Consider the following 17,533-nt stretch of genomic DNA (forward strand, 5'->3'; position numbering starts at 1 on the left):
GCCTCTCTCTCTCTCTCTCTCTCTCTCTCTCTCTCTCTCTCTCTCTGCCTGGAGCCGAGTCGCCAGGGCTGCGGCTTTGGACTCTGGAAGTCCTGCTTACAGGTACCCAGAGCCATGGAGGCAGGCAGGAGCACCTCCTTGGTGTCTCTATGGGACTTTCTCAGGAATATGGCCCAGGAGGAGGAGCTAGGATTTGCACCCAATGGAGAAAGGTGAGTGAGAGAGCAGGTGTGACTCAGGGATCCAGGTCTGCCGGGTCAGAGGACAAACCGGAGAGACTCAGCACATCTTTCTTTGGGGAGGGTGAGGCAGCCATGCTGTCAGGGGGGCCAGAGGCCGAGGGATCCTTGGAGTCGCTGGATGGAGCCCGCCTCCGTAGGCAGACCCCGGGGCTAGGTGGGGGCCGAGGGCCCTGGATCTCCGGGGGGTCTATGGAGATACTGGGTGGGCTGAGTTTTTTCTTGGGCCGGCTCCCAGGGCCCCCAAGAGGCTGGCCCCCGAGGGTGGAGGGGCTTGGGCCCAGATGGGGTTGGGAGCCGCTGTCCAGGCAGCTGACCGCGATGGAGTGTCTCCTCTGTTCATCCAGCCAGGATGCAGGCCGTCGCCGGCCACTCTGGGACTCCACACTGTAGCACTTCTTTAGGTCCCGTGTGGATAGGGGCTCCTGGCTGCCAACGGGCAGCAGGTCTCCTGAAATCCAGCTCAGCTCTGTGTCCAGCTCTAAGCTGCTTCTGGTCTCTGGAGGGCCCTTGCTCCAGTTGGGTTCTGGGCCTGGGCAAAGGGCTGGCGGGGGCATGTGCTTCGAGACCTTGCTCTGGCTGCGGAAATGCTGCTGCACCTGGATGCTGGACTGGCCCCAAAAGGAGGAGGACCGGGCCAGAGGTGGGGAGGGCCCACTCACCTCCGACAGCAGGTCTTCCTGGCTGCCCAGGCCCTGCACGTCCAAGGAATCAGTTCTTATTGCTGCCTGTATGGGGTGGGTGGAGGGCTCAACCCAGGGGTTTTCTCCCCAACATGGACTGTCCCTTGTCCCTCCTGTCAAGCTGAATATCCCCTGACCCATGCAGGTGTAGGACCCCCCTAAGCAGAGGTATGAGTACCTACTTTTATTGGGATATGGGGGCCATGCGCAGCCTGACCTCTACCGTTCACCATGCCCCTCCTTCAACCCCCAAATCTATCTTCCCTCCTCTATTCCCTGGCACCCCCACCACCCCCACTACCAAGCCTGTAGAAATAGTTCTCCGCAGCCCCAGGCCCCTGGGAAGCAAGAGAGCACTTGGGCCAGCTGTGCTCCCCAGCTGGCTCTTCCTCGCCTCCCACCCTTTGCACAGGCTACCCCTTTGGCCTTGAATCCCCTCCTGATTGGCAAGCACACCTCACCTTTATATCACTTGGGTTCTCTGTGATATAGTCCTGTCAGTCTCCATTCCAAGTAAAACTAATCCCCCTTCCTTTTCTTTGCTCCCCACTGCACCCCACATGAGTCCCACAGCTGTGATCTCTTGTTGCAATAATCCGATGGCATGTATCTCCACAATTAGACGGTGAGCCCAGAGTGAGCACGTGCAGAATGGACAGGGACTGTGCCTGCTCCTCAAATGCATGGCACTGAGCAGATTCCTATGTGTCCACACTCATGTAGAAGGACATACATGGGGCATGGGACATAGCCATGGTCACAGGCAGGGCATACAAGCCTCACCTGGCTCCATTGCTCTCTGCCCTGTGCCCCTACAGCGTGGGTTCAGGGAGGTGCCCAAATATGTCCCAGACTTGGTGAAAAGTGAAGACACCTGAAACCTGCCTCATGCCCTTTAGCTCAGCCTGAAGTGTGAAGCACAGGGAGGCAGCTCGCGTGGAGAAGCGAGTCCTGAGATTTGGGTTCTATCTCCACTGGATGTGTGTGGCCCTGGGAAGCCACGGCCTGCCCTGGTCTCCAGGCCTCCTCAGTGAGAAAGAGAAAGTGCAAACTCACTCACAAGAGAAAGTGCAAACTCCAGGAGTGTACAGGCTACTTCTGCTTTGCCCAGTACTGCATCCCTGTCCCCTAGGACTGAGTCTGGCACATCATTGGCAAATAATAAATGTTTGCTGGAAGAATGAAAGTGTCAACCCTGGTTGTCACCAATAGCCTAGGATTCCCAGCATAGAGTCCAGTCCCCAGACCCAGGCCCAACCCTCCACACCTGCTCACCTGGCGCCTGAGTGGCCTCTGAGCCAGAGGGGAGCGAGCCGGAGGGGGTAGTTTAGGGATGGTGCCCCAGGTGGGGGCGCTGTGAGGCTGGAGCAGATGGGGCGCATCTTTAGGAAGCTGCAGGATGTAGGTGGTGTCCGCTGGCTGGGAGTGGACAGATAAGATGGAGCCTGTGTGGGGAGGGAGCAGGGGAGAGGTGAGGAGGAGACAAGAGGAGAGAGGTGACCTCCCTTCTACCTTTCCTTCCCCATCAGGGTTCCCCCATCAGGGTCTCCCCACCAAGACCCTCACCATCCTGGGTTGAAAGCCATTGCCCTCAGGCTGGGGCCTCCCCTGGGGCCTCCCTAGGTGACCCCTTCAGGCTTGGGGGCCCAGGTAGGAGAGACCTCTTGCTGCCTTGATGGTCCTCCAGGTCAGGAATGGGCTTGGGCAAGGTTGGGGTCTCCCTGTGTGAGCCCAGCCATCCTTCCCAGCCCTGGTACCTGATTGGGCTTTGGGAAGCCCCCAGCCCCTGTGTCCTGGGGACCCCTCGGCAGTGCTCCCGTCCCGGCACATGTAGCTGTCATTGGGCAGAGAGTGTGTCCGGCTGACCCCAGACTTCCGCACAGTTAGCAAGTTGGATCCCAGTGTGACAGGTACCTCCTCAGGTTGGGGCTCCATCTGGAATAGGAGCAGGGAGAGGAGTGAAAGAGAGGGTACTTGGTTTGGCACCTGAGGCAGACCTCGACCACAGAAACCAGTCCCCCGCCCCACCAGGCCCACTCCCCACTCCCCTCCCAGGATAAGGTGGTGATGGGCATGAGTGCAGGGTAGGGGGTGGGGGCAGGAGGGAGGGGGCAGACACATGATGAGCCCTCCACATACAGGGAGGAAAGGGTGGGGAAAGTTCCCAAAATGTGCACATGGCATAGCCTGCCAGCCTCCTGGTGGGGATGGCGGAGGAGTAAGGAGGTATCTGAGAAGGAAGAGCAGCCCCTAGCCCCCAGTCCTGCAGGTGATCCCAGAGGGCCTTCTAAAGACCCCACCTAGAGGCTCAGAGGGAGCCCTGGGGTCCACAGAGGATGGGTCTGAGCTGGGTTCAGATGGGTTAAATGACAGATGAATACTAGGGACACGTCATAGCCTGATATCCTGCCCCACTTTAACTACACAGACTCTGGAGGGTGAGGTGGGTGGCAAGGCCTGGAAAGTGTGGACTCAGTCCCTCCCTCAGTGGACAGACTGGGGTAGGAGTAGGTTTTGAGCATGTATTTCAAACATGCTTGGGCCTCAGCAGGAGGTGCCCAAGGTTTGCCTTTGGAAGTCTCTCCATCCCTCGTGACTCCCTTGCCCCTGGATCTCCAGTTCTCTGTTCTTGTTTTCATGTGGGCCTAGTCAGTCAACCACACAGCCCCAGTAGGCTGAAGATGGCTCTGGGCCCCAGGCCCCACTTCAGCCAGTCACCCTAGACCTCTGAGGACCCCCCAGCCTGTGGTTCAGGAGCTGCTCTGAAAACCGGGAGGGAGAGGCTGGGAGGAGGGGGCTGCTCTAGTCGGAGGGGAAGAGAGAGCAGGGGAAGGGTGGAGAAATTATCAAAACACAAAGAACCCCCCCTCTGGGGTTTGGCGAGGACACAGGGACACACAGGGACAGTGACAAAGGAGACAGGAACAGCCCCCAGGTGAAGAAGGGCATGGTGGTAGCAGCAGAGATGTGGCTCTCACCCACTTTGCAGTGGTGACTGTCTCATGTTGGGGGAGGTGGAAGCGGGTGCAGGGAGGGGAGGGCTGGCCTGCACAGGGGCTCCAAATACAGAGGCTGGCTCTGAGGCCACTTCTGTTTTTGGGCTGTGATGTTCCTGAAGTAACCCTTTCACAACTGCTGCCCCATGCCCCTCTGGGCAAGGCCTCAATTTCATCTTATCTAATTTCCTTGCCCCATCGAGGGATCTAAAAGGCCTCATGCCAGCAAAGGCTGGGGCACCGAGCGCCTGCAGGTCGACTGGTCTGGGTGGGGCCTGGTGGCACAGTGAGCAGAGGATCTGGAGCCCTGCAGCCAGCCCAGCCCCAGCCGGGGGAGCGCGAGGGGTGTGTGCATGTACATTGCTCTCCGGGGCAATAAGTAAGAGTATGTGAGTGTCATCAGGCAAAGAGTCATCCGTCAGAGCTAGAGAGCAGGACGGTTCAGACACAATCTCTGACGTCAGAGACAGAGCCTCCATCTCAGCTAGAGGGATCTAGACAGGAGAGAGATGATCAGGCATGAGAAACCAGACGGCACAAGCTCTGCACACTCTGAGCCCCCACTTCCCTATTCCACAAAGCAGCGGGAGCCAACCCTTCTCACTTCCCACCCCTTTCCCAAATAAATGGACAGCGCCTCCCCTCACCCACTTCAGTCCCCTGCTCGGATCAGAGAGGCTGCACAGGCACCAAAGAGCTGGAGCAAATACCGACAAAGCCAAGAGACACAGAAACACGTTCCAAAGACACCCCAGGCACCTGAGCAGCCCCCTCCCACGCTGCCACCACCCAGAGAGGGAGCAGGGAGGAGCAAGGGCTTCGACTCTTATAAAGATGATACCAAAAAAAAAAAAAAAAAAAAAAGAAAAGAAAAGAAAAAAAGAAAGAAAGAAAGAAAGAAAGAAAGAAAAAAAAAATAGGAAGAAAGGCCAGCAAAGCCTGTCTCCTCTCTGCACAGACAGAGTGGCGTGGGGGGCACTGGGGACAATGCTGCCAATCTGACGGCTGTTTTCTGCCTATTCTCTTTGCATCCAAAAGCCTGGCAGGACTTGGCTGCTTCCCTCGAAGGGCCCTCCTCCTCCTGCCTGCAGCCTGCCCGCCTTCACCAACTTGGGTCCTGGGAGGTGCTCTCCAGGCCAGCCCGAAGTGGACACCCTTGGTGGGCTGCCACACCATCTGGCTGGCTCAGCGGGGATCTGCAGGGAACCCCAGGGGCTACAGGATGCTGAGGGAGGGGTGGGGAGGATGGGCCGACTGCCCTGCTCACCTTCCCATTAAAGCCCCTTCCCTCTCACTACCTCTCCTATGAGCCTTCTTCAGGGTCGGAGGCCTGGGGAAGGGACTTACTTTTGCACTAATTATTCTAGGTCACTGCCAGGTCTGAGATGGAAGCTCAATAAGAGGCACCGGCGCTTACCATGTGATGATCATTTCTCTAGATCAGGCTTGAGGCTTCCTAGGAGCCTGCCTGCTGACCCTTCCACCTTGCAGAACTGTGGAGACTATGCTCTACCTTCACTTGACACTTGCCTTCTTGACCTGCTCCAGGTCTGGAGCCCCTGATGTGGGGTGGGGGATGGTGGGACCTTTGGCCAAGGGGAGGAGAGGAGGGTGGGAGGGGCCCAGAAAGCAGAAGACCAGGATGAGATGGACCTAGGGGAGAAGCGCTTGTGGCAGAGTGGGAAGGGGCTGGGCTCAGGCAGAAAGCCACCTCCTATTTCATGTCAAGGTCCCAGCCTCCACCTCCATTCCCTCAGCACAGAAATCACTCGCTACTGACATCACTAATGAGGCCGAATGTGCTCCACAGCTTAAAAGCCACTGAAGGACTGGGGGTGGGTACTGGACACAAGAGAAGAAATAGACCTTGGCTTAGGATATGTCCCCTGTGGGTTCCCTGGTCACCTGCACTCACCTAGGCCTGGCACCTCGTTCCCTCCACCCCTAAGGTGCCTCTTCTCTTCAAGATTCTTACTTAAAAAGCTCCCCTCCGGACCTGTCCTCCACCCATCTTTCTCCCTTGGAAGGGTATAACCTCAGCCTCGTACCTTCCAAGGCTGCTCCAGAGCTTGCTCTCAGCCTGGACGCACCCCTAATTGCTGCCTACCAGGACTGACAGTCCACTGAGGCCCCCGTGGCTGCTCTTTTCCCAGCTATCCAGTGGGCAGGCAACACCCCAGCCGCCCCAGAAGCATAGCACAGCATGGCACAGCTTGGCACAGTCAGGGGAGGGGGCACAGCACAGGGCACAGTAACCTGTGGGTCGGAGCCGCCCGGACTGGGGACGGAAGGGAAGGCAGAGGGCTGGCCCCCTGGGCCTGCCAGTTCGTCCATCAGCTTCAGCTCCCCTTCCAGGGAGCCCTGGATCAGCAGGGAGATGGTGTCAAACAGCTGTCTATCCTGGGAGGACCAGCCCATCAGGGGAGCCGGAGAGTCAGGGGAGCCGGGGTCAGAGGGCAATGATGGGACGTGTCAGTGGCAGGGCAGAGGGCACAGAGAGAGAGGAGGTGAGACCCACCGACAGGCACACACACGCACACACATGTGTACACACACACACACACACACACACACAGAGCAACAAAAAGGAAGGAAGAGGAGGGTGCAGAGAAGATGTGAGGGAGGAAGGAGAGAAGGGAGATGGCAGATGAGGGCCCAAGGGAAGGGGACAGGGAAAGAGAAGTGGAAGGGATGGAGATGGAAAGGAATCCGGCAGGTTAAGGCAGGAGTAGGAAAGAGGTTTGGCAGTCAGGCAAGGGTAAGAAAGAAACAGGAAGGAAACAGAAAACTTAGCCTTGAACCTAAGAGCCAGGAAGGGGAGGCCACACCAAGCCAAAGGAGACGATGGGCTGGCATAACTGGCTTTGCTGAGGGTGGCCTTGTGCGGCCAGTGAGGGCAGCCCTCTGTGGGGAGGGGCAGGTGGCTGCTGGCCCCTCTGTGTCCAGGTAGGAGAGGCAGAAGGATCTAGGAGGAGCTCTAGGGTCTGCTCGGCCCCCTGTCCACCACCCGCTGAGCCGTTGGCCGCCCTCCCTGCCCCTCTCCTGCCCCCTGCCCGCCTGCTCTCTCAGGGGTGCTGTTGGCTCACCGTGGGGTGCTCGAGGGAAAAGTGGGAGGCTGCCCCGGCGTGGGCTGCAGTGTGTGGAACGCCGGGCTTGGGGCTGTCAGGGCTGTCAGCGCCCTCGACCCCTGGCCAGAGGAAGGGGCTGCTGAGTGGCGAGTGGGGCTGCGGGCTGAGGGTCTTCATCTCCAGCTCCAGCTCGGCCTCCAGCTCGGCCTCCTCCTTGGCCTCCTTGTTGCTCTCCTCCAAGTGTTTCATCAGCACAGCGATCACCACGTTGACCAGCACGAACTGGGCCGTGAGCACGAAGGACACAAAGTAGATGGGAGAGATGACCGTGTTGTAGCAGGTGGACTCCTGGTCACAGTCCCGGAGGGTGTCCTGGGGGAGGCAGGACAGAGGCGTGAGGCCAGGGAGGACAGTGGATGGAGCTGTCGCAGAAAACCAGGTCATCATTGTCACAGAGCATTGAAGGAGGAGAAGGAACGGGAGGAGGAGGGAGTGACGGTGTCCTGGGGACAGAAGAACATTAGATCTGCCTGGGGAAGTGTGAGTCAGAGCATGTCCTGGGGAGAGGGAGTTCCAGAGTGTTCTGGCAACGGGGGCGCAGGGGACAGAAGGGCTTTTATTCATGGCCAATTCATCTTCCTAAGGAATCTTGGCTCAAAAACTGGAGCTGCCTCCTTGGTGGCCCAGCCAGCCCCTGGGAGGGGCTCTGATTCGGGTGGGCTCTCACCTTCATAATTCCATTCCAGTTGTCACCTGTGGAGACTCGGAAGAGGGTCAGGAAGGCCATGCCAAAGTTACGAAAGGTGGCATGCCGGCCCAGGCCCTCACAGGGGTGTGTCTCGTCACACTCTAGGGAAGGAGGGAAAGGGAAATGAGGCCCACGTCGGCCCGAGAGCCCCTTGATCTCCAGCCCTGGCTTCTCCACCCTCCCCAACCTGACTCACCCAGGTCTCCAAAGAGCTCCACACCCAGAGCTGCAAAGATGAAAAACAACAACATGAAGAGAAGTCCCAGATTCCCCACCTGGAAAAGAGGAAAAGAAATGGAGAAGGTGCCGCTGGATCCCCCAGTCAGCGTCCCTCGGGCCCCGCCCCTTTGGAGGGCACTTCCTCCTCCCCAAGAGGACCCTTCCCGCCCATCCTGTCTCCCAGCTACCTGGGGCAGGGCCTGCATCACCGTGTCCAGCAGTGCCCGCATGCCCACGGCCATCTTCAGTAGCTTCAGCACTGCGGAACAGGAGAATGGCATGAGGGGTCCCTCTGGGTCTCTGGCCACACAGCTGGTGGAACCGGGGCCAGGGCTGGGGCAGGGGCTGGCAGGATGGCCAGCTTGCCCAGCCAGCCTGCCTTTGACCTTCCCCTTTTGCAGAGGCTGAGAGAAAGACCCCTGGGAACCCACAGCCATCCTCAAATCAGACCCTTGCTCTCTCTCCCTCTGGGCTGGTCACCCTGGGAAGGCAGGTGTGTGGCCAGACAGCCAGGACCAACCTCGGGCAATGCGCAGCACCCTCATGATCCGGATGATGGTGGGGTTGATAGGCAATGAGGCATTGACCTCGATCTCCTCCAGCGTGATGCCCATGATGGACAGCAGCACAATGGCCAGGTCCAGCTGGTTCCACCTGGAAAGCCCAGGACACAGCTCCCTGAGTGGGGGAAGGGGGATTGTGGGGGAAGGTGCAGTTGTGGCACCGGAAGTGAGGGCTGGAAAGGAGGGCAGAGGTCAGCTGATCCGGCCTCCCATCCTGTGGAGAAGGGGCGCAGCTTTATCTAAGGCCACACTGTCAGCTGGCGGCACAGGGAGGGCTAGACTTTAGCTCCAGGGCCTCCGCTTTTCATTTTCGTTCATCTGCTTTTTTTTTTTTTTTTTTAATTTATCACTTATATGGCATTAACTCTATGCCAAGCACTGTTTAAAGGACTTTGTAAACAAGAATTCCGAATCTTACCACTCTAGTGTGGATATTATTATTATTTGCCATTTAAAGATAAGAAAACTGAGGCACAGACAGATTAAGTAACTTACCCAATATTACCAGCTACTAAGTGGAGGAACTAGGATTAGAATCCAGTCCAGGCAATCTGTCTCCAGACTCTGTACCCTTAGGCCCCAGGCGAGGACACCTTGATTTCTAGTTGCAATGACTTCTAAGCCTTGTCTTGTCAAATTCCCTCCCATGTCCCAGGCCCTGGATGCTCCCCATCACCACCAGGCCCAGGGTGGGGACTGGACCCCAAGACTTAAGAAGGGTATCCAGGCACTAAACCTGAGTATTTTCCCAGAAGACACTTTCCTACCCACAACGTCCAAACTCTCCCAAACCTCTCTCCTCTCTGTTACCTGTCCTGGAAGAACCGACGGAAGCCAAAGGCCACAAGTTTGAAAACAGATTCCAAGACGAAGATGACAGTGAAGATGTAGTTGCAGATCTTCAGAGCCTCATCCAGGATCTGGTAGGGAAGGAGCAAGATGTACGGTCTCCTTAGGCCCAGGGCCGATACTGGGAGACAGAGTAACTGGGAGACAAGGTGAGGCTAAGGGAACCTATCTTCCCTGTTTCCGCCACGATGGCCGACCACTGGTCACCACCACCCCAGGAAAGAGTAGGGTCCTCATTCATAAGAATGATTCAAATATTGTGCTAAAGAATCTCTCTTCTTGAGTGGTGAAGAGAAGACCACATGCAATATGCCAGAAGACACACAATGCTAGACCAGACGGGCCTTGTGCACACTGATTCAAGCTCCTTGCTGTACAGATGGGGAAGCTGAGGGCTGGTGGGCTGCTGATGGAGGACCACTGGAGAAGTGGCAAGATCACAGGTAAGTTTTGGATCTGGACCTTCACTAGCATCTAACTGTAGAGGGCAGGCACCAGTCCTCATTTTTCACCCTCAAAGGACCAGAGTCCAGCACATACTAGACAGTCAATAAAAATTGGCTGGAGAAGAAACCAGGCCCTCCGCTTCTTAGCTGTTACACCAACTCACTCCTTGGAGCCTCTAGGTCCTCATCTATAAAACGAAGATGATGCCCACCTACAAAGGTTACTGCAAGGGGAAGAACCCATATTGTGTGACCTGCACTTACCTGACACAGAGATGGCCTGGCTCAGGCTGTGCTGGCCTCAGCTGGGGGTGCCAAGGCTGGAGGTAAGGGGCCATAGCTGGACACTCCCTCTTACCTGGGGCTGCTGGTAATGTTCCATGGCCATGGTGACCACATTCAGCCCGATGACACCTGTGATGAAGAGGTCCAGGTAGTGGCTGGTGCACAAGTGGTGGACAAGAAGCCGGAAGCGGGAGTAGTCGGAATAGTAGGGTTTGCACTGGGCTTCTACAGGGTGGGGAGAAGAGCAGAGCGAGCATCAGGCCCCTGCCCCCTGCACCCCTCCACCCGCAGCCCCTCCCAGCTGCCAGCCTCTAATGCCAGAGCTGAAACATTCCAGTGTCATCAGCGTCCTTGCCCTCCCCTCATTGCCCCTGGGGAGGGCAGCTTTCTCAGCATGTCCCCCTCCAAGCATCTGTTCTACTGGCTACAGTTGGGGGCAGGACAGGTCAGAACATGCAGAGCTCTCCACCTACATTAGATACCAGGTGAGCCCTCCCAAAAGGCAGCCTCCAAAATCCACCGGCCCCTCAGAATGCCCTTGACTCAGTGTTTGCAGCGAGGTCAGGTCGTCAGATGAAGGACACCCAGTCTTACTGAGCTCAGAGGGAGCTCCAACAACAGGGGCCAAGGCTCTGGTGCCTTCTCCAAGCTCAGCCCCTACAGGGGCAGAGGAGATTACCCAGAGCTGGGATTTGCAGATCCAGCCGGAGATTGGAAATTGGACATCTTCTTGGCTGGCTGCACAGACCTACCGTGGGGCTTCCAGGGAGCAGGGCCGAGGCCTCCCACACCCCCACAGGGGGAGAACCCAGGGGAGGCTGCAGGGCTCTGCTCCATCCCAGACTCAAGCTGGGGGGCCCCCTGACGGACTCACCCAGTTTCTAATGAGGCAGTGCCCAACCTGCCCTGGGTGTTGAGGCAGCAAGAACCGCAGGCTAGGCTGGAAGCACTGTCTGAGATCTGTCACAGGCATAAGGTTTCTCTTGTAATTAGCAAACCACTTAGTTATAAAAATCACAGTGCCGGGTTAGCCTGCTAAGCAGGCAGAATAAATCTGGGGGCAGGAGACTGCAGAGGCCCCCTCCTCCAGGTGCAGAGGAAGGGCCAAGCCAAGTGGGGCACATGTTGTCGGGAGAGTGTCAACAGATTGGTCTCCTGGGAAGTTACACAGAAGGCAGAGACCCCCCCACAGGGAGGCATGGGGCAGCCTCAGGTCCCAGACAGCCCTTCCTCTCTCAGGAGGTCTCGGGCAGAAGCCAGCCAGCAAGGGCTGCAGCCTCTGAGGCCTGTGCCAGAGGCGGGCTGGCTCAGGGGCAGCAGGAAGCTTTGAGCCCAGGCCAGCTCAGATATAATTGTCCTTTCCCATGCAGAGGAACACTTAACAGAGAGGTAAACTGAGGCAGGGAGTGGCCTGGGGTGGGCTCCCACCAAAGGCCAAAGGAAGAAGAGTGCCCAGGAGTGGCATGTCCAGCCTCTTGGGATGCACAGCTCCAGGCCCACCCGGCCCCTCTCCGCATCGGACTTGAGGTGTGGATAACCAGGGGCAGAGAGACCCCAATAAGGGTCCATGTGCCTTAGGGGTACCTAAGGCCATCTTTCTGTTTTCAGAGAAGGACCAGCCAGTATGGCTTTGTTTGCTCAGGTGGCCTTCCTGACCCCCAGGAGTGTAGGGGTGGAGAGGCCTGGGGCAAGAGACACCGTGAGGCCACAGGTCATCCACACCCGATTGTGGAGGGTGGTCGGGCCAGCGGGGCCTCTTCCTTCCTTCCTTCCTTCAGTACCATGAGAACCAGAGGGCGCTAGTCGCCCCGCGTTGCCTTAGCAGCCGGAACTTTTTCTCTGCATTAATCTCCATAAATGCCGAGAGCACCCGATCCCATTATGCTAAAATATGAATGGAGAATTAACTAAAATGTTTGAATACAATTAGGTTAGAAAAAGTGACTCCTTATTAGCCCCATTATTAGCTAAGACAATGTGGAGGGGAGGCTGGAAGGGAGAGCCCCCCTCCCCCTGTTGCCCCAGCCTGACTGCATAGGCAGCCCCAGGCCTGCCACCAACTCCACCTTCCGGCCTTGCTCTAGGAGTCTGAGTGGTGGATGGGCTTGGATTCAGCCAGGGACCCTCCAAAAGGCCCAGAGTGGGGTATGGCTATTTGCTTATGGTGACAGGTTCCAGGCCCCCGAGGTATATATGAATGCCCCTCCATCTTAGCTCTTCCCCAGACCAGCAGGTGCTGAGGTGGCCAGAAACTCCCCACTAGAGAGTTCCAAAGAGCACCAGGCCACTCTGACTGGTCCTCCCCAGGCAGCCCTTTTACTGCACAGAGGGAAAGAAGGAGCCCAGCAGAACGTGAGTCGCTCAGCATACTGAGGCACGAGCCAGCAGCACCCAAACTTCCAGCCAGAGTCATGGCCTCATCTCCCGGCCTCCCACCAGTAGGAGCTGCTTCAGGCAGAGAAAATACCAGAGTCCGACCATGGGGAGAAGGGTTCCAGTCAGAGGCAGGGACAGAGGAGGGTGGAGGAGGGGCTGCAAGGCTGTGAGTGACAGCAATCGGTACAGTGAATTAGTAGGGGGTCAATGGGAGCCCAAGGCACAGCCAGGGCAGAGGGTCTGCAAAGGACAGTGGCAGGAAATAGGCGGAATGCAGGGGTGGCTGCAGGGACACAGGCCCCCACGGCAGAGGCCAAGCCTCAGCGGCTATGGTTCCCAGCCTGGTGGAAGGAGCAGGTGAGTGGAGGTAGATGCTGCAGGTAAGGAGACAAGGAGCACAGTGCTAGTGCTGGTGCTGGAGGCCGAGTGGTCACTGGGGCTAGCCTGATCACCCAGCAGCCCCAGGCTCTTCCCTCCCTCCAGACCCAAGGATCTGGTCAGGTCCATTCCCCTGGTAATCAGATTCTTTCTTCTGCCTTTCCCATGCAGAGGAACACTTAAGAGAGAGGTAAAGTGAGGCAGGGAGTAGCCTGGGGTGGGCTCTCACCAAAGGCCAAAGGAAGAAGAGTGCCTGGTCTGGTGGCCCCTCCAGGGTCAGGTGGGGGTGATTCTAGCAGGGAGGCGACCGTGCACTTGTTTGATTCCCAGGACTCCAACTTTGTTGCAATCACCCAAGTGGGTAATCCAATACATCAGTACCTGGGAGCTGATTAGAAATGCAGACCCCAGAACACTCTAGGAAGACTGCTGGGGTGCAGCCCAGGAATATGTCCTCATTCCAGGCGATTCTTTCGCACACTGAAGTTTGAAAAACTGTGGTAGAGATACCACCGAACCAGGAAGAGGCTTATGACTATATGGTTCTCCCCATTTAGTATCTCTGGGTTCTCACCGTCAGGGAAAGTAATGCATATGCCAATAAGAGCAGGGCAGAAGGTCTCCAGAACGGGGTACAGGGTGAGAATAACCAGAGTGTTTACCAGGGAGTAGGCGAATCATATCTTGGGGCTGTGAGTCTGCCTGTATTGATTCATGGGACAACCCCCTTGGAGAAGCCTCTGTGGGCCCTCCCTGTGCTAGGATAGTGTTTTGGGGTGAGCACAAATGTGTGAATACTTGAGTTGATAGTCCAGGTAGAGACATAGGGGGAAAGCTGAAGATCACTTCTTCCTACCTTCCCCGCATCACTTAACACTTAGGGCTATGCAAAGCCGCCCGATGAAGAGCTCAGGGACCCCAGCAATTCAGACACAGACCAACAGGAGACTTCTAAGCCTCCAGAGCTATGGTCTCCCAGTGCTGAACCACGATAGCTCAGCATCACGGAGCAGGAGCTGTGGTCTGTTAAGGGCCTTGGGGATGACCTACGAAACAGAGGCTCAGAGGTACCCCCTGACCACAGATCAGGCAGTTCAGCACTCCCAGACCATCAGCTGCCTGAGTCACGCAGTGGGTTAGAGTGGATAACTGTATAATCAATGGTTCCCAGACTGAAGTCCAAGCCCTCAGCAGCCTCAGAAGGCAGCCATCTTTCCCATCTTTTCAATATTTCTAAAGACTTTAAAGAAATCACATACTTGCCTATGTTAAGACCCCACAGACTAATTTAAAGGCAAAATAGTCTTCTTTTTTTTTTTTTTTTTGCCATCTTTCAATGTGTAACCTTCTGCAGCTCAGAAGCTCTGATTAGCAATTAGATGTGCCTTTGATTAGTAAAAATGGTGAAACAAAGTCCTTATTGGAGTGCTCTAAATGTGGGTCTGTTGGAGCATAAGAGGATGATAAGGGGGTAGTCATGGGAATACCAGATAAAAACATTAGGGGGTTTGACAAGGCCCCACAGTCCTGTCACAGACACTCTGATCCTCCAAACCCTCAACCTCCATCTGGGGACTTTCAAGAGGAGGACCAGGAGACTGAGGGACTAGGGGAGGACAGGTGGTACCCAGAATCTTTCCCAGAGACACAGTTCTTATGGATAAGGACTTGACTCACTCCCAAACCTTTAGCCTTTTGTGGAGAAGCTTGTGGCTAACCCAGGCCTTCAATTCCCAGGTTTTACTGTTTGTAGCCATGACGTGGCCACTGCGATCACTTGACTATTAATGAGTCTCTTCAATTATTCATCATTACATTTTTAAAACAAATCCTTCCCCTCTCTGGTCCTCTCATCCTGCTCCCTTGGATCAAAGTCTCCCCTTCAGACAAAAGGAGATGGAAGAGATCTGCAGAGCAGGGAGGGGGCAGATCGAGGAGGACAGTGGCAGGCTGGGGAGCTCAGCCTAGGAACCTTTGCAGGGGAGGGGGTCCTCCAGGAGCTAGAGGAGCTAGCGGTGCACCTGGCCCTCTTCATCTCCCACCCAGCTCAACACAGCCGTATGGGATGACTACGGGATGATCAGGATGATGTAGACCTGGCACTTCAGCCCCTGCCCTCTTAGTGGCCCCAGGGACCCTCAGCCTGTCACCCCAGAGGATGAATCAATGAGCTATGGAGAGGACGCAAAGAGCATGTTCCCACACTCATGAACCCACACCCCAGACGCAGTACCTGACGCAGCGCTGGCTGAGCTGCCGGAAGCAATTACATCGTCCAGCATTAGATCTAAAAGAACGAAACACGGACATTGGTCATTGACTGGACCAGGTGTGCTGGGCAGGGCCCCTCAGCAGCTTGCTCCCCCTCAGCTCCGACCCTCACTCTGCCTATGAATGGGGTGCGCTGAGCATGGGCAGCTGGGTCTGAATATCCAGCCCCAAACTTGGGGCACAGGGTACTTGAGGAAGACAAGCGATTCAGCCAGCTCACAGGGTCACAGGGGTGGGGAGGCTCTGGGAGGCACAGGCAGCCTGCCATCGGAACAGATGTCCACTCTTACCGCACCATGGACTCAGCTGCACCTGAATATTACAGACCCCAGAACGGGAGCCAGCTGGCCAGGCAGGGGCCACAAGTGCCTCCTGCTGAAAGAATTCCATCTGCCAATGCCCTGCTGAGACAGCCCACTGTAAGGGTGTGGGCAAATGGTGCTGGGGTGGGAGCGTGGTGCTGGGGACAGTACACCTGCTCAGCTTCAGACGGCACGGGGAAGCCGAGACCAAACCCCTACCCAGGAGCTAGGCAGAGCCTTGCCAGCTGCTGGATAGATATGAGGCATGGAGAACTACACTGTCCTTGGCTACCCAGAGGCCAGTGTCCCTTCCAAGTCCTCCTAGGGCAATCCCTTCCCGCGGAGAGCACTGTCTCTGTCCACCCCACCACCCTCATTGGTGATTCCTACACTCTTTCTGCTCCTTCCAGGGTGGCAGGCAGCAGGAGAGGAAGCCAAGGGCAGAGAGGCAGCAGGAACACCTCAGCTCCTAACTCATTTGGTGGTACTCACATTTCCACACACCCAAGGGAAAACTCAGCATTGCACGCATCTCATCAGCGGAAGGAAGACGGTTTGTGAGAAAGTGGAGAGGAGGGGAAACCCACAGACCAAACAGGGAGAGACACACAGAGACAGACAAAGTCTTAGAAACCCACACAGAAAGACACGTGGAGAGACGTGGGCCGTGAGGGAGAGAGGCACTGAGATTATGAAGCACCAGACAGGCAGGAGCCCTGAAGACGTGGAGCCAGGTGCACACGCACCTGGAAACACCAGCAACCAAGTGGCTCATGCCAGCTGCTTCTCTCGCGTTCTTTCTGGACTCTGTGTGTCTTTTTGCTTAGTCTCAGCCTGCCCACGGCATTAGAGCACTAGGAGGGATGGCATGGGGCCTCACCCACTCCATTAGAGTGATGCTGGGGGCACAGGTGAAGGACTGAAGGGTTAGGGCCACAGATGAATTTAGATTTCATGCGACCTCAGGCCTTTTCTGAGCCAGGGTGCTAATTTTCTTTGTTTTTTGGTACTGGGGATTGAACCCAGGGGCGCTTAACCACTGAGCCACATCCTCAGCCCTTCTTTTATATTTTATTTAGAGACAGGGTCTTGCTGAGTTGCTTAGGGTCTAACTAAGTTTCTGAGGCTGGCTTTGAACTTGTGATCCTCCTGCCTTGGCCTCCCAAGTCTCTGGTATTACAGGTGTGCACTACCGCGCCGGCTCAGGGTGAGTTTCAGTTTTGTTTTTGTTTTTAGTTTGGAAGAAAACAAACAACCAACAATCGGGTTTTGTGGGAAATAAGGAGGGTGGGTGGGTCTGTGTTCCTCAGCTGTTGTCCCTTTGCAGTTTCTGCCAGTCCCTTGCTCAGCTGCTATAGACAGTGGGCAGGCATTGGGTCACAGTGCTTGCTGGGCAGCCCTGGATGGACTGGGCTGGCATCTGGGCCATTCCCTGGGTTGCTGAATACTGGCACAGGGCAACGCAGCATCAGGTTCCCGTTCTCTGGGGTGCCTCTGAGAGTCGAGCTGAGAAGCCATGCGTCAACTCCCACCTGGCATCCTCTGGGAAGAATGAGGCTCGGATACCTAGGGAGCCTCCCCCAGGGGAGAGGCAGCTCCCCTTCCCCATGGGGCTGACCTCGACTGCTTCATGCGGATTCTAAAGGCAGACATGCTACTGGGGCAAGGAGGTGAGGAGCGGGGTGGGAATATCTCCCTGCCCCGGACCCCAGCCCCCAGCTCCCGGCAGTCGCAAGGCCAAGGTCAAGCACGACCCAGAGAGATGTGGAAAGACTACCGACCGGCCATCTGCTTCTCCTTACTCCTTCTCTTTTTCTCCAGTCTCCTAAGACGCTTCTCCTCCCGCCGCCGCGCCTCCTCCTCCTCCTGGTGCTGCCGACACTTGTGGAAGTTCTCCACCACCACGCCCACAAACATGTTCAGAACAAAGAAGGCCACGATGAGCAGGAACGAGATGAAGTACAGCAGCATCCAGGGGTTGTGGTTCATGATAGGCTGGCGAGGAGCCGGAAAGACAGGTGGAGACATTAGCTCAACAGTGAACAGTGGGAACTGTAGCAAAAGAGACCATATATTCCCCATCCATAAGCTGCTTCTTTGCTCCAATTGG

At 56.4% G+C, this 17,533-nt stretch overlaps 1 protein-coding gene across 30 annotated transcripts in view; it reads right to left on the reverse strand.

Annotated features, from left to right (window-relative positions):
* Positions 1-235: 235 nt before the first annotated feature.
* The window catches only part of Cacna1g (calcium voltage-gated channel subunit alpha1 G), a 62,775-nt gene continuing 45,477 nt past the window's right edge, over positions 236-17,533 (reverse strand). For 3 of the 30 annotated variants that reach the window (XM_026386919.2, XM_026386910.2, XM_026386905.2), the window contains 12 exons: positions 17,226-17,418; positions 15,084-15,137; positions 10,170-10,321; positions 9,327-9,436; positions 8,474-8,607; positions 8,142-8,212; positions 7,931-8,009; positions 7,714-7,835; positions 7,005-7,358; positions 2,680-2,857; positions 2,198-2,367; positions 236-967 (listed from right to left, as the gene is read on the reverse strand). In XM_026386919.2, the coding sequence (XP_026242704.2) occupies positions 236-967; positions 2,198-2,367; positions 2,680-2,857; positions 7,005-7,358; positions 7,714-7,835; positions 7,931-8,009; positions 8,142-8,212; positions 8,474-8,607; positions 9,327-9,436; positions 10,170-10,321; positions 15,084-15,137; positions 17,226-17,418 (2,349 nt within the window). Of the gene's footprint in view, positions 968-2,197; positions 2,368-2,679; positions 2,858-4,277; positions 4,413-6,174; positions 6,319-7,004; positions 7,359-7,713; positions 7,836-7,930; positions 8,010-8,141; positions 8,213-8,473; positions 8,608-9,326; positions 9,437-10,169; positions 10,322-15,083; positions 15,138-17,204; positions 17,419-17,533 lie in introns of all 30 variants that reach the window. The other 27 variants (XM_026386897.2, XM_026386896.2, XM_026386921.2 and 24 more) reach the window with 20 other exon arrangements.

The sequence above is a fragment of the Urocitellus parryii genome, chromosome 7 (assembly GCF_045843805.1).
Source record: "Urocitellus parryii isolate mUroPar1 chromosome 7, mUroPar1.hap1, whole genome shotgun sequence".
Taxonomy (NCBI): domain Eukaryota; kingdom Metazoa; phylum Chordata; class Mammalia; order Rodentia; family Sciuridae; genus Urocitellus; species Urocitellus parryii.